The sequence below is a fragment of the Diplotaxodon limnothrissa genome, linkage group LG16 (assembly GCF_057381915.1).
Source record: "Diplotaxodon limnothrissa isolate DT_005_m linkage group LG16, D_limnothrissa_male_GT1.1, whole genome shotgun sequence".
NCBI lineage: Eukaryota > Metazoa > Chordata > Actinopteri > Cichliformes > Cichlidae > Diplotaxodon > Diplotaxodon limnothrissa.
In genome coordinates, this window is record NC_140611.1 from 22614486 (window position 1) to 22630495 (window position 16010).

Here is a 16010-nt window from a genome sequence, read left to right on the forward strand (position 1 = left end):
AAATCAATGCCACCATGTTTTACTGTTGAGAGAAGCATTAAGCATAATCATACTAAGCGTAGCTGGTGCCAGGGGGACTCGCAGTGTTTGTGTAGCTTTAGGATGTGCACGCCACTTTGACAGTTGACTTTGAGGTCTTAAGGGGTCTTTGAGTGCGACTTAGAGCAGCAGGAAGTGAACAGACAGGATAAATAAACCAAGACAAATACTGCGGTGCTTCCTCGTCTCCTCCCCTCCCAATTCCTTATAATCAGGATGTAAAACACGAGCAAACACAGGAGGCAGATGGGATAATTGTGTAGGCTTTTAATGAGATTTTGTCCCACATGTATAAAATGGCCCAAAGGTAGCACAAGAACTACATAAAACTAAAGATTTGCAAATGTAGAAGCAACAATATTTTGAAAGTGACCTAGAAAAAAATATTTCCTTTCCTGCTTTCATCTTCAGTCTTCCCGATCGCAGTCCAGAGACATTTTAATCAAAGGCAGTTCTAGCAGATGAATCATTCCCTGACATTTTGAAAAAGCCTGTGTATGATCAAATTGTGGGGTTCCATTCCCAGTATTTCTGTGTGTTTGGCAGAGCGGGCAGCTTGTGATCAAGTGCAGCTAATCTTTGGTCAGGAAAGTGCTCCCTATTTGATGTCTTGGCCTAAAAGGCTTAAATCCTCCCATGTCCTCGGTCTGTTTTGGAAATGGAGATTTTTAGGAAGCCTTGAGTCAGGCCACTGGACATTTCAGTGCTTTTTTTCTTTTGTTTATTTAGTGTGTTTGTGTGCGTTAGGCAGGATTTCTTATCATATTTTCAGTTTATTTTGTGGTTTTACTGCAATATCTCTCGCAGACTGTTGTGCATATTATATAGCATCCATTTATGTGATTCATGCGCTTGTTTGGTCTGGGTTTTTTTTAGCTGAACTAAATAAGCATTGAGCCATATTGCTGCTTGCCTAACCATGGAATCAGACTCTCCCTCTGGATATGAAGGACTGCCTTTAGTGTAACCCACTTATTTTTGCTATTACTTGTCTGAATCCCTAAAGGAGTCCCATTTTTGTGGAGTGGAAAATGAAATGGGTTAATTCGTTTTTGGTATGCAAATGTGGGATTGAAAAGAGGAGGCAAAAAAGGATTGGGAAGAATTTGGAAATCCAGAGTGGCTCGGAGGAGATCAAGCAAGTGACTGAATAAGTGAGACAGATGCACGCACGAGCCTGTGTTGCACCGAAGCTCAGCATTGGTTGAAGCTGCAGCAGAGCTCACACAGCATCCTTCATCCCCCCCATCCCTCGTTCTTTGCTCTGCCTCCCTCACTCACTCACTCACTGTATCTCGCCTGCTGACTGAGGTATTTCTACAAGCACAGACTGGGACAGCCTTGACTCTTCTGCGCGAGGTTTGTGTGTAAAGTCTCCAGCTATTCCTCTCCCTGGATCCTTTTCCCATGGACTCTGATGCTCTCTGTGTGGGTGAGAAGTTGCGGATGTGGATGTCAGAGTAATATCATGGACCAGAGGGGAGCAGGAGACAGTGAAGGAAACTGGGTCACTGGCAGGCTCTCCTGACTGATGCCTGTTTGGACCTGGAGGGATGGGGTGCACCACCAGCGCGGTTGTGTTTGATGGGCTGCGTACTGTCCTGGAGAGGAACTGTAGTGGCTACATCTGCAAGGAAGCAGCAGAGCTCACTGGACCGTCTGAGGCTGAGCGAGCACTGAGTCGGAGAGAGTCGCGTGTATTGCCAACACCACGAATACTTAAGGTGTGTGTGTGTCTGTGTGTCTGTGCACTCTCTCTAACCCAATATAGTAGCTTTTTATTTTTCTACCAACAAAAGCAACACAACTGTTTGTGTATTGAGCAAAAATCCATATGGAAAAAAAAAGCTTACATTATTTATTCATTTTTTTAAATCACTATAATGTTAAATGCCTCAAGGACACAGTAACAAACCTAATATTTATTGATTTATCTAACCATCCAACCCATACCTTTTTTGTTTAGTACTGTGGTATTAAACAGGCCAAAAAATAATCAACAAGCAGCACATTTTATTACAGTCTTATTTTGAAAAGCAGGATGTTTGATGCCCTTTTTTTGTTTTTCAATGAACTGGATCATGGTTTTAGCCAAAATACATTATAAACTAAGATCTCAGCATTAATCCAATCAGAGCGATGGCTAACGTCGCTGAATTTAGTTTTGAAACTCCTTTTAAAGTGGCGCTTCTGTCTACTAAAGCTCTGCTATCATAAAAGTAGTGGTAAGATATGTTTGTAGCGCCTCAGAAGTAATATAACAGGGAGAAAATCAGTATATTCTGACAATATCTAATCAATAACACTTCAGCACTATTTGAATATTTGTAAATCTTGTCAGAGGATGTCCTTTGCTGATTGGCTCTGCTAACATACTGAAGGAATACCTGATATATGACTAATTAAATTATTCAGATGGTAGACTCATTGAAACAAAGCTAAGTTTAACCTTATGGTATTTACACAACCGTTATTTATATTCAGCAGCTACACAATTACAAAGCACTGTCTTTTGTGTCACATGACTCTGCACCTATGAAAGTTACCAGTAAAAGTAGGGCAGTAGGAGGGCCGACTGTTGCCTCTTGCTAAGCACTTCACGGGTTAAAGCCTCTGTGAGCAGGGATGGGGGGTGAGGAGGGTAAGGAGGGACAGTGAGCCCTGTGTCTGCTGGAAATCAATCACCGCTCTTCATCTGTGAACCAGCGGGCTTGGCAGGGTTTCTGCTGCTCCGTACCAGCTTGTCTTCTTCTTCTTCTCGTTTGCGTTTACTCACTGCTGTGTGTGTGATGTGTTGTTGGTTCATCGTATCCACAGCAGAGAGCTGAGTGACAGTGGCAGGGAATTGGGTCAAGGGCACGCTTGCTTCTCTTGGCTCCGGAATGGTCTTATCACCCAAACAGGGGCTGTTAATCCTCTGTCAGCATCCACGGGCTTATAATCGATAGTTAAAATGTGCGAGGGATATGGTTCAGTCCAGAGTGGAACTGAAACTGACAAAAACTACCTAGCAGAAGCAAAATTCTTAAAACCACACCAACCAGTTCAGTAATGTTAAATATATCACTACTAAAGCTACGCTTACTGCTATTATTAGCAAACAGCTAAATCATCATTCCCCCAACTTGATGAATGACATTCTAAGAAGCTGAAAAACACAATGACCAGGTGACAGGTATTGACAGCTATCATACCTGTTTTGTTTTGACAATTGAAGCGAAAGGAAAAGTTTAAAGGTTTGCAATTCTTTTGAACTCTTTAGAACAGTTTGAATTTCTCTTAAGTTTTTATTTCCTTTTGATTTCATCGCTTTATTTGCTGTAGAGAAAACACAAACCAGGCAAGCTTTTTGTTTGGATTACTTTAAAAAGTGTACCGTAGCAGTCGTAACCTTTTACTCCCTTCTTAGTTTTCATATGAGCCTTGGCCTTATTATTATCTTCTTACAAAAATGTCTAAAACTGGGCAGGATGTGTGCTGCTTTGGGAACTGTTTGCACCTTTTTAATCCATTAAGCCCGGTTATAAAAAGACACAAGCCATTATGTTTGCCCTTTTAATTCCTTCTGATTGCAGCAGGTTATCACTTCTGGGCATTTTAAACATAGATGTTAAGCCAAGCGTGCATTCAGCTAGTTGCAGACAATCCTAGACGAAGCTGACTATGGGAAGCTGTCCGTGAGCCGCTTAATGTCTGGAGACATTGCCCGTTTACCGCTTTGTTGATTCACTCGCTGATTACAACAGCTCAGCCTTTTCCTTCCTCGTGAAAGCTCTCGTATCGTTCTCCTTCAAAGAAAAGTCGCAGATATGAGATCATGTGTGGGCTCCTGCGCAATGGTAATTTTTTTTGTCTTGTTGCTTTTGAGAAAGCCTTGCTGTCACGTGGTTGACTCACTCAGTAACAGAAGCACTTGAAGTGATGGAAAAAGAAAAACTGGTGAAAGATGATAGTACCTTTTGTCCACATCTGTTTTGGGACTCCCACTCCCAACATAAGATCTGTGATGGTCTGTTTCCAATGACCTTTGCCAAATGGGTACATGTTTATACATTCCTTGTGTTAAGGAGTTAAAATACCAAACAGAGCCTGCATGACATCATCCAGAAGTTGTTCAGATTAAGTCAGTTAAATAGATTCAATCCCATGACTTCTCTTTGATATTTACCCACACATTATGTTCACCCATCACACCCCTCCTGACCACACTGGGCAAACGCTACGATCAGTCTCTTTGTAGTTTTGGTGTTTGATGCATGTACAGGAAAACAACAACACCACATCTGCTTTTCTTAGTGATTGCTTCCTACTTTCGAGACATGTCAGCCTTACTTGCATCATTCCTCGCACCACCAGTGCATGTGTTCAGTGTTTATGTTGCTCACTTGGTGACTGATACATGGGATACATTGTCTGCAGCACTCAGGCTCATGTGCTTTAAAGGCATTCTGGCAACAGTAGTTTGATTTTCCCGGAGATGTAAAAGCAGCTTTATTCGTATTCAATACTGTTAGTTACATTTAAGGCTCGTTCATCAATAAAGCAATTTTGCTCTCTGTCTCTAATAGCTGCATTATTCCCGAGTGCATTCCTGTAATGTAAAGTGAGACTTTTTTATTTTCTAGCTCTGCTGCAGACTCTTTGCCTCATGATTGCATCCTGTTATTTTCAATACCATTGTTTCCCACATCCTACTGCTGTGATGTTATTAACAGAGACTGCATACACAGTACAGCATCTTTATTACCTCTGGTTTAGTCAACAGTACAGGACCGTGTGGAGAAGTGACCGAAAACAGAGCAGAGAGGGGTGGGTGCTTGAGCTGCCGCTGTAGTGGAGCGCTGTGTTTTTGCTACATTACATTCCAGGTTACGCCCTGCTTTGCTTTAGCTCAGACGCTGCTTGCATCAAACCTTTGTTACGCAACCGAGAAGTCCAGTCATAGTCACGTCCAGGGTGGGGATCACAGCTTGATATATGTGGGTAATTGCTTAATATTTTAACCTATTCTAATATTAGTCATTTCCTCCCTTTTGTTTCTTTTATTACCAGACAAAGAGAAAAATTGAAGCCCAGGATGGACATCTGATGATTGTCCAGATCCTTGAATATACAATTTTACAACTTCCATTGTGAATCGTATCATGCAAAAACATTGTAATAAAATATAATTTATTCGATGTGTAATGATACATAAGTGGATTACATCATTTAGGTCAAGATTAAGTGCCATATTGGACTTCAAATTCATTTTGTCTGTCTTGCCTCCCAGTTCTGTCATGAAATGGTTTGATAATGACGCAAAGCGAAACCAAACGAAATTTCTAAGCGTTTCCAGAAAACAAGAGAAAACCCTCATAGAGAATAAGAGGACATTTTCCCTGACTGTTTCCAACACGGCTCACAGCTCCGATTTGTTTACATTTTTTTTTTTAGTTAGATTTTTTTTATTCCTGAGCATTCATTTCAGGTCCACAGGTACAGCAACAAAGTGTGAGTCGTCAACAAACAGTCTTCTTTTTGTACATTTATGCCGTCAGTTTATTCGCACTCACAGGAGGGCGTATGAAATTGTATTTGATCAGAATACACTTCCCAAAATATCCTTTGAGTGTTCTTCTGGCAACTTCAGTGTTTGTTCTGCTACTAAAAAGGCCTCAGCGGGCCTTCCTGCTTAGACCCAGTGCCAGCTTGCCCCAAAGAAATATGTTTGTAATCGTTTCCACGGAATTTGATTTAAGCACCAAGCCAAAAAATGTGAGTGCTGTGCCACGCCAGCATGTCCTCAATAAGTTAGATTGCTGAGATATCTAGGAGGATTCAAAAAGTCGAGCATCTACTGCATTACTCTTCTTTTCTTTATCCGTGTGTGTTTTTAGTGGAGCGGGACGTATAGTCATACAAATGTGTGCTAATATTTGAGTTTACTCGATTTACTCATGTACTAAACTGTAAATGAGTAAAGCTGTAGATGGACACAGTATAAATTGAAGAATGTGATACAGTAAAGACTTTTACTGGCTCCAGGACTGCAGTTGGAAGACTGAGAGGGGTCAATTATACTGCAGAGCAGAGCTTGCATCGATACCAAAATCAATACCAATATTTGGTAATTAAAAAAGTCCAATATATTCTCCAATACTTTTCGTTTTCTTTCAAACACATGAAACATAAATGCATTTCAATATCATTTGTTTGCGGCGTTCCGTGCACCTGTTGCTGAGCAACAGGACATCAACACTCATTCAACATGTTTGACTGGTGTTTCTCCCACCTCTTCTTTACCTTTTTTTTTTAAATTAACTATTAGCTATTAGAAATCTAGATAATATTGGCTGACTATATCAGTGAGGGTCAATATATTGGTCAGGATCAACTCTAGAGAGCATCTCAACTGATTCTCTGCTTTTGGTAAAGACTCAGTTAAACATGCAGCTCAATGGGGAAGTTCCTAATGCAAGTTTTCTGGAAAGTACCTTCCACCTATATGCACAATATTTACTTTGTATAGGAATCGGGATATATGTTAAAGTGAAGCTCATATCAGGTCCTGCATAAAGAGCTTCTCTGTCAACTCTCATTATTCTGGCCAAACATTCAATCAATATGCAGCACAAAGACACCAGTCATCTGGTGTCTTTTTTCTTTCTTTCAGTATTACCAGAGAGCTACCCTCGGGTTGTTTAGGTAATGGTTAGTTAGGGCTAAGGTCAAAGTAAAGGGAAACTTTTACCCAGCAGTTATATACTTATACTGCACCATACTATTCTCGGACACGTGACAAGCAAGAATTGCCCAAGTGTAGTTAGAAAGCCCTGAAGGAAATCCCCATAACATCTCCATGCCTTTTGTCTTCCTAAAGTTCAGAACTTTAAGATATTCACTGTAAATAAATAAGGCCTTTTTTAGGCAATAGAAAAATGGCATTTCAGCAGTGTTTAGGCTTATACCACTATTTTTGCTTAAAATATTTAATTGATTGATTTTTATTTATTCGTTCTTAATAAATTCTCTCAGTTTGTGTTAATATGAAAAAAATATTAACACCTCTTCACCCATTTTCACCAGCCATCATTTCAGCTACCTGTGGAAAGCTGAATGCACTATGCCTTAAATGGGCAGGGTGCAATCAGCTTTAATTTCATAAGGATAAGTTATAGCAATAAACTTGCCTGTTTAATATCCTGTTATTGATTTAGATCGAATTACCTACACAAGTGTGTCCCATGTAACCCTTTGAAGGAAGCAGCTGCTCTCTCTCTTTCTCTTTAAACTGAGGCGCAGGCGTGAAACCATAACATCCACTCCTGCGGTGGCCCACCAGAGGAATCTGTAGGTGGAGCCCACTCCTGGGTGGGTTGAGAGGGGCTGCTTCATGCTGGAATCCCCCTTAAGCAGTTGCATCAACAAGCAGGGAGACAGAAGCTGGACCTAATCTGTCATCTGTGATTACAGCTACTGTCTCGGCTGTAGTCATGTACTGGAAGCAGGAGGGCAAAAAAAAAAAAAAAAAAAGAACATTTAAGTGACTAATAACTCTGTCATATTGGCTGATACAGCTGATTCATATCCTGCTCAGTCTTACGTCTTCAAAAAGGTGGCAAAGATTTGTAAATGTTGCTTCTGGAGTCCTGCTACAATCTTTAGGGTTTGGGTTCAGCCTGGAAACTCATCTTTAACCTTTGAAAAGAAAACTTGATCAGGCTTATTATTAATGTGCCACTAAAGTGCCTCATTGTTGTGTCACTCACTCTGGGCTTTTGATGAATTTGAACCCAGCTCTTATTTCAGCTGTCCCACATAAGGCGTGGATTGTGCCTGACCACACTGTAATTCTTGAGGAATGTGTATCTTTTCTTTTTTTAACCCTTTGTTGCTGTGCAGGTGGATAGTGTGGGGTCATATAGCTTCATTGTATGTGTGTGTGGGTGAGAGGGTGTTTAACTCCCCCAGGCTGCACAGCTGAGTGTAGGAGGGGCCATCTCTTCAGCCTGGGTGTGAGTCCACTGCTTTCAGTCAGAGCAGCCGTAGCTTGGAGTGAGCTAGGGACTGAAAAGGGAGATATACAAACTTTTTCCAGTGCAAAGATTTTTCTCTACCTGATATGCTGGCTTGCAACTTCTCTTTGGGATCTGTCTTGGAAATATCTTACCACAAGTGTTGACAATGCAAGGAAGGGCTAGTAAAACTCCAAAAAAGGAGCTGGTCATTGAGAGTCCACAGCAGTACAAGAGGTTGGTTGCAGCTGAGCCTGAGGTAGATCCAGTGCCACAGGTGGTGGTAAGTCATTCAAGTAATTCACATAGAGATGTGAGACTTTTTGGTTTACATTTAAAAAGAAAAAAGAAAATCAGTACTGACGTGTCAAATTTGCTCTGATCCTTGAGAAAGTAAGTCGTGTAAAGGTTAACCTCAGCCATAAAGTGCCAAAAGCAGGTGTCATGTGAGCGTTTGTGCTGGTTCACTCTCTCGCCTCCTTTCATAGAAACAGTGCTGCCAGCTCACATTTCAAATTTGCAGTGTTAGCACCAGCACGGGGGAAGGTTGAACTTTATTAGCACTTTACTACCTGGGCGAATACATCGCAGGTCCCTCGACTTTATTCTCAAAGATTGCTTTGGCTCGTAAAATGTTTTATTTGGCGCAAAAGTCAGCGACCGCGACAGTGATCATTTCCTGCCCTTTAACGAAGGTGTCCAGTGGTCAGGCCCTCTGCAGAGTCAACCAAACAGTCAGTGACTAGATTGAGAGGCACTACGCAGCACCATTGTTTCAGGCTGTGTGAGGGTGCAGTGATGTGGAGGAGTGGGAGATGCAGATAAACAGCTGCCCAATTGCTGTAGAGAGGGAGTGGAAGGGATGGCTTCATGGGCGTCTGCTTTCTGTTCTTACAGGGTTGGCTCGCCTGTTTGCTGACTTGAGTTTACAGCTGTTGAATATACAGTCTGCATGTTTCTGCTTGGGTGTGTAGACAACCAAGAAATATAACTGGAGCTTCAGTATTTTCTGATTGACAGTGAAACGTTACCGTTAGTCTTGAAGGCATTTGTTCAACAGGTGATTTCAAATACCTTCTTAAAGGACTAATTTGACAATAAGTGTAAATTTGGGGCTATGTATCGACTCTGGTCAGCACTGTGGGTTGAGAGAATGACAGAGCTTTTGCGCTCAGTGCTGAGTGCACTGTGTGGTTGACCACTTTGGGTCACTGACAAAGCAATGTGGAGGCACCCAGAGGAGTTTGGAGGGAATCAGCAGCACTTGAGTGGGTTCAGATATCCATTACTGGTGAGAAAAGGGGCACCATCACTAAAACGGGGTCAAATCTTTCAGCACATACTTTATTTAAATGTAGTTACTACCACATCTTTACTAGCTTGGTTTTGACCATACAGCAGAGGCTTCATTAGGTTATTTCTAGTATATATTTGGTTTGTTTTTGGCATCTTTCAGCCTCAGATTGCTCACTTGTTCACTTTTTCTGTACTAGCTTAAACCCTCCATTCCAAAAGTCTCAAACTTATGGCAGAACTTCCCTGACAAACAGTCCTGGTGTGTTGATGACATCACTGTGATAGGAGTGGCACATGGAAATTGAAAAATATTTCTCCACAGCATTGCTTCAATACATTGTGGTCTACAGGTATTTGTTTTCGCACAGCTTGCTTAAGGTACAGCCAGCATTTTATTTGGCTTGAGGTCTGGACTTTGACTGGAACACCTTGATTTTTTTCCTTGTGTTAACACATCGAAATGCTTCAAATCAGCAAACTGCCCAAACGTCTGCTTTTATAGAGGTGCTCTCACTTGCTGACAATGGAGTGCATTTGAGCAGCAGCACCTGGCTGCTACTGACCTTGTTATTTCATGTTGAAGCACTAAGGGTATCTTTAGTTTGTCACAAGGTTTGGCTGTATTTAGCAAAAACCAAAAACAAAGACTAACATGGTGACGTGGTAAAACCTCAGACTTGAAAGAGGTTATACTTCTTTTTTTCTTTTTTACCATGATCACACTGTTAAAACTGGATTTACGTCTCTTGCCTGCTCATCATTTGTTTTCTAAGATTGCTCATCATATATAAACACTGTCAGAATGTGCTTATGTTCCATTTTCACTTAAAAAAAGGGGAAATTTTAGTTTGTTTTGCTATTAAATAGCTTATTGTATATTGATTTTACTCATGTAAGATCAGATCAGGCCATTTGTTGCCTATAAAGTAGAATGGCCCCTCTGCTCCAGAGTATCCATTGCAGGTGTTTGGTTTAGTCAAACCTGATTCATTGTGTTTTGGGGGTTTTTTTCCCCCAGGTCATTGCTTAATAATGATAGTATAGGTGTGTTTGCCTGACATTCCTAAGACTTCATCTTCTAGAGGCTCTCAGATTGTTTGTGGAGATATGGAGATTTTAGGCGTCGAATTAAGTAAGACATACACGTATTTATCTTATCTTTCCATAAATTCTTTCCTGGCTTACATCTAGAAATCTCTCCATCCATCAATTTTTTTCTGTTCTAAGGGGAGCACAGTTTATTAAAGTTCAACTGCAGATAATTGTATATTTGTGTTTAAATAAAACGTGGAGAAGAAGTTGTCTGGTATGTCACAACCTGCTTCAGCTGACAGACATGGTGGCACCATCTCTGCTCTCCTATTCCCTCCCTGTCCTTGAAACTGATACAAGGTCCTGCCCCCTCTGTCCTTGCTCTACTCTGTTACTAACAAAGGTTACTACATAGCAGCATAGATTCAGGCAGGTCTACATGCATGACTCCCCCATCTGAGATCATGCTAACATTATCAGTCCCAGATGTGGGAGGAATGAGTGAGCAGTGCTGTCGCTCAGCCCTGAAGTCTGCTGATCTGTCACTGCTTGTTTTTCACTTTGCTCGTTGTTGGATTTATCCTCCCATCCCAACAGATAAAAGCGTTGACAGCTTGCCTTCATTGCTTTATGTCGTAGACAAAAATTACAATGTCCTGTATGTTGTCCAGATGGAGTGTAGTATGATGTGTGCCATCGTAAAGAGTTGAGTTGAGACCCTCCTTATCAGTGAAGCAGATGCACTTTCTCTGGGCGGATGGAGCCCTGATTGACTTGTCACTGTGCATCTAACAGAAAACATGTCCTATTGTGCCCTGTCACACGGCTGGATAAATCCAAGTCTGTTGACTGTGATCTCTTCTCCTGCACATGCTTATTTAAAGTGCATTCCTGTTAGTTATGGTTTACCAGCTTTGTTTTTTATTTTGTTGCTTATTCATCAAGATCCCCCACTATGTAAGTGTAAGCATCATCACATAGGTTAACCACACACCAAACTGCCTTTGTTTGAAAGTCTTTTCTTTGCTCGCACCGAATGCACATCTTTTTTTTTTTAAATATTCTGTGCTAAAAATGGGCAGTTTTTATTCAGAAGTTTGCTCCTATATCTGATCTCTACAAACGCAATAATAAATTGATATGTCCTTTGAAACCAATTTATGCCTGTCGTCAAGTTTCATTTAGTTGATGAGAAAGTATTGAAGGTCTGAAAACTGAAAGGAGCTAATGGGTTTTTACTCTCCAATGCTGAGGGGTTGGCATGCCAACAGTAATCTTATTATGCCTGATTGTTTGCATATTGTTACTCGTTTCCTTGATCTCTCTTCTGAATCCATCCAATAACGTCACAGATAGCTTCTTCTGTGCCTTCATGTTACTTGCTTTAGTTTTGTAGTTTAATCCCCAACTGTGTGTTTATGTGTTTTGTAGGTAAAACCAAAGGTGATCGAGCCGCTCGATTATGAAAATGTGCTGGTGCAGAGGAAGACGCAGATCCTTAGCGATGTCCTCAGAGACATGCTGCAGTTCCCCCTTGAGGACTTTGAGGTGAGTGTCTAAACTTTTCATGCACATTTTTCAGCAGACTCGCCATCTATGTTTGCAGAAGTATAGATGGTGAGTCTTGCTGTAGTAAATGTGGCTCTGGGGTTAAATTGCTGGGAAGCAGCTATGAAGCTATGGAAAAATGTTCCACAGCAAATGGTGGTGTGCATCTTTAGTGCTCTGGTTTCCGTTGTTGCTATACACTTCTGGTGCAAAGTCAGGCAGACAGGAGTTAAACTGTCCTCCTGTGTATTGCTGCTAAACACACGAGCTCGTTACATTTACTGGTATCTATACTATATTAATATTTACTCGTCCACTTGCGTGTTTTCTTTTTTGTGTTTGTTTGAAGTGGTTTTTCCTTTGGCCCAGGCGCGGCCATTGTGATGATGGGTGTAGCCACTGACAAAGGCTTTCCTTTTGTTTATATCCTCCTCTGCTGCAGCAAGAGATGGGTCAGGGGCCATCTGTTTAATTGGCTCATTCTGTGTCCCATGTTGTGACAGAGTAAGTGTTATCTCCAGCCACACCGTGCAGGATGTGCGTCCCTCACACTTTCCACGCTGCAGCTGGAAAATCGAAAATGGAGATCTGGCCCAGAGCTGGTACTTCAGGAAATGAGACTTCTTTGAAGGATGTTAGTATATCCTCAGATCTAACCCTACCACTTTGTCTCACATTGCTGTCAAAGCTTTATAGAGTCTGGGCCTTTAATATAACACCATTCCAGTAAGGGAAGTCTTTTTTTGGGTTTGTCTAATGACTTTAACATCTTTTGTCTGAATTCCCACATTGGTTGAAGAATACAGTTATTATTTATTGGAGTTGTAAATGGTATGTGTATTCCTCAGGATGTACGGGTCATTCAGATTGCTCTGATCCAAAGAGTTAGTCAGAAATCTATTTGTGTCAACATCCTCTCCTGTAACGGGAACTGCAAAGTACAAGTTTCACCTGGAAAATTTTGGAATGTTTTGGCATTACATCAGGAATTGGCTCTAATTTTATGCTAGTGGAGTTGGTCCTTTATTATCAACACTATACCACCGAATTGATGCAGTGAGAATAAAAGACAAACGTGCTGATACATGTTTCTGATACATGCTGGTATCAGAAACATTTCATGTGTTTCTGATACCAGTACACACCTATGCTACAGTATTACTGGGTCTGTTCATGCTGTTGGCAAACTGATATAGTTAATCACACTGAGAAAAGTAAAGAAAAATATGGTAGTTCTTGTTTATATGAGTAAATATAAGAATTATACCATCCATTGTCCAATCCCTTTAAGAGTATAAAAACTGGGGCATTTTTGTGGGTCTTCTTCACTGTAAATGTCATTTTAGTCTGTTGTTAGGTGGTTGCCAGATAACGGGCCACACAATAAACTAACTGGGATTGTTGTGCAGGGACACATCGGTGGTATAAACTCAGTTTTGTTCAATTTCAGTTTTATTTATTTATTTATTTATTTTTTGACTGTTTTATCCTCTACACTTATCCTTCTTTTATGCTTTTATATGCAATTCTTTTGCCTTCGTGTGTTTTAATGCCATTCAACCTGTTAGCACGTTTTGGTACCTTGCCATAACCCTCATCCTTTCCTGTTACTTCATCTTACCCTCTAGCATGTTAAGCACTTTGGTACACCACTGGTTTTTAAATGTGCTATATAAATAAAGTTTGTTGTTGTTGTTGTATCTCAGTCCCAGGTTGTCTTGTGACTGACTGGGAAAAGGGGGCAGAGGGCCGCCCCTCCCTGAGCCTGGTTCGGCCGGAGGTTTCTTCCTGTTAAAAGAGAGTTCTTCCTTCCTACTGTCGCCAAAGTGCTTGCTCATTGGGGGTCATACGATTGTTGGGTGTTTCTATGTATGCATTACTGTTGGGTCTACCTTACGATATAAAGCACCTTGAGGTAACTGTTGCTGTGATTTGGTGCTGTTTAAATTGAATTGAATGTGGATATGAATTAGGTAGTAATGTAATGAAAATTATACAACACTTTTCTAAGTTGTTATTAGTGCATAAATGGTAAAAATGGCCCATTTTAGCTCGAGATACTAGGATTGCAGTTTAATTGGCCGGTACCTTGCTTTTTTGTTTGTTTGTTTGTTTGTTTAGCAGATAAGAGGACATCATCCCTTTTTTTCTTTTTCACTTGTCTCCGTACTTTTCCTTGTAACTGCTTTTGTCCTTTGCTGATACAGAGGCTGCTGATGGCTAGCTCTGAACACTGTAGAGTTTTAGATTTGTCCACTTTTCTTTGTTTGGATTCCTTTTAATATCCACGTTCAGTTGGGTTAAGTGTTGTTAATTAGGGCTGAACGATTATGGAAAATAATCTAATTGCGATTTTTTGCCCCAATATTGCGATTGCGATGCGATATGCGATTATTTTTTAAGGTCTTTGTCTTCTGTATTATTAAACAAAGACAAGCAATACATCATATAGTATGGCCAATACTATATTACATTAATTTTAAACTGTTCTTTCCTGGAAGACAGACCTCTGTTATGATGACATGAGGTGATGCATGAATTGATGACTGACATTTTTATTTAACTTCTTCAATCACAACAGTATATTTGAACATACACAATAGTTTATTTTTAGCTTACAAACATCTGAGCATAAAGTGCTGACAAGGAACCCTGGTGTAAACATTAAAATGAAAGTCAGTACAATGTGCAGATTGCAGAAATATACATAAAAAAAATCAGTGGCTTTACCACACTCAGTTTTTCGACATATGTGAACTACTAGACAGTCATTAAATTAAAAAATAATATTAAATAAATAAAACTAATAAATAAAAAATACACACATCTTACTGATCTCTGCAGTCAGTAACATTACACATAAAGTGCAAACATAATAGCAATTGTATAAACACACACACAAACACGCCTTTAAAATTTAAAGGCGTGAAATTGGACGGTCTAGTTCTGATTAGCGTCACCGCTGTCTCGGTGGAGTTTAATAAACTCGGCCGTCTGCTTCTTGCTATCTAAAATATAACCAGACACTGGTGTAAATTCTCGACTGTCTCATACTTCTGTTTAATAAGTTTTCTGTTTGACGTTTAGTCAGCTGTGTGAAAACCAAGGAGGAACCCACCGGGGGATTAATAAAGTTTTATTTTATCTAATCTAATAACTTTAATCTCAGCCAAACCGATTTACTCACGAACAAACAAAACACTGAAAAAAAGCCCAACAATAACATTTTTAGGTTGTCTAAGTGACTTATATATTACGTTTAACCCGAGCAGCGAAACTCCGCGGTGATCTGAAAATGATGTGCCGGGAGTTGTGCCGTTCTCGGCCGCATCAGTAACCCTCGAGCTCCCGGCTAGCTGTCGAGCTGGTGGGTAGCAGACGCCTCTGAAAACGTCGAAGCACTTTTGCAAATATGGGATATCTTGATAAACCGAGCAGATATTTGATGTTTACACAACTACTTTCTCGCCTGAAAATATGTTAAAAGTTTATTTTGTGACCCTGAAAGATTAGTATGAGTAATTTTAAAACTTAGTAGCGGCCGCCATTGCTGGAAACTGGAGTTTGGCTGGGCCGCGCTATGAATTCTGGGATATGGTAGTAATTTGGACAGCCTTCGGCGCGTCGCTGTGACGTAATCGGTCTACAAATGCGGCCTCAGGAGGATGCAGCCCATGAATTTGGACATGTCCAGAGTATAATCGCAGCCTTTGCGGTTAGAAAATTGCACTTGATCATGTCGCGATATTATCGCAAATGCGATATATCGTTCAGCCCTATTGTTAATTCGACAGGGTTTGTTGTCCAGACATTCCAGTGTCCATTCAACCACTGTTTACTTTGGTGAACTTTGTGCTTCAAATCACAGTGAAATCTTTCCAAGCTAGTGACATATTAGTGGAAGAAATGTGTTAGCATTTGGCTGTGAATGTGAGCGTGACTATTCGCCTGCATTGCTGTCCACGTGTTGCATGAAACGGACCGACTCATGACACTCAGTCTGTAAACGTCTAGTAGATGGTTGCTAGGCAACATGTTAATTCATAATATCCATAATAAATAAAAGCTAATGGGCAGAGATGTAGTAGGTATACTGTG

General features: G+C 40.6%; 1 protein-coding gene across 1 annotated transcript in view; it reads left to right on the forward strand.

Moving 5' to 3' along the window:
- Positions 1-1541: 1541 nt before the first annotated feature.
- Positions 1542-16010, forward strand: part of LOC146616176 (dedicator of cytokinesis protein 9) — a 55403-nt gene continuing 40934 nt past the window's right edge. The window contains exons 1-2 of the mRNA XM_085374633.1: positions 1542-1763; positions 11796-11912. Of these exons, the coding sequence (XP_085230759.1) occupies positions 1593-1763; positions 11796-11912 (288 nt within the window). The 5' untranslated portion in view covers positions 1542-1592. The remainder of the gene's footprint in view (positions 1764-11795; positions 11913-16010) is intronic.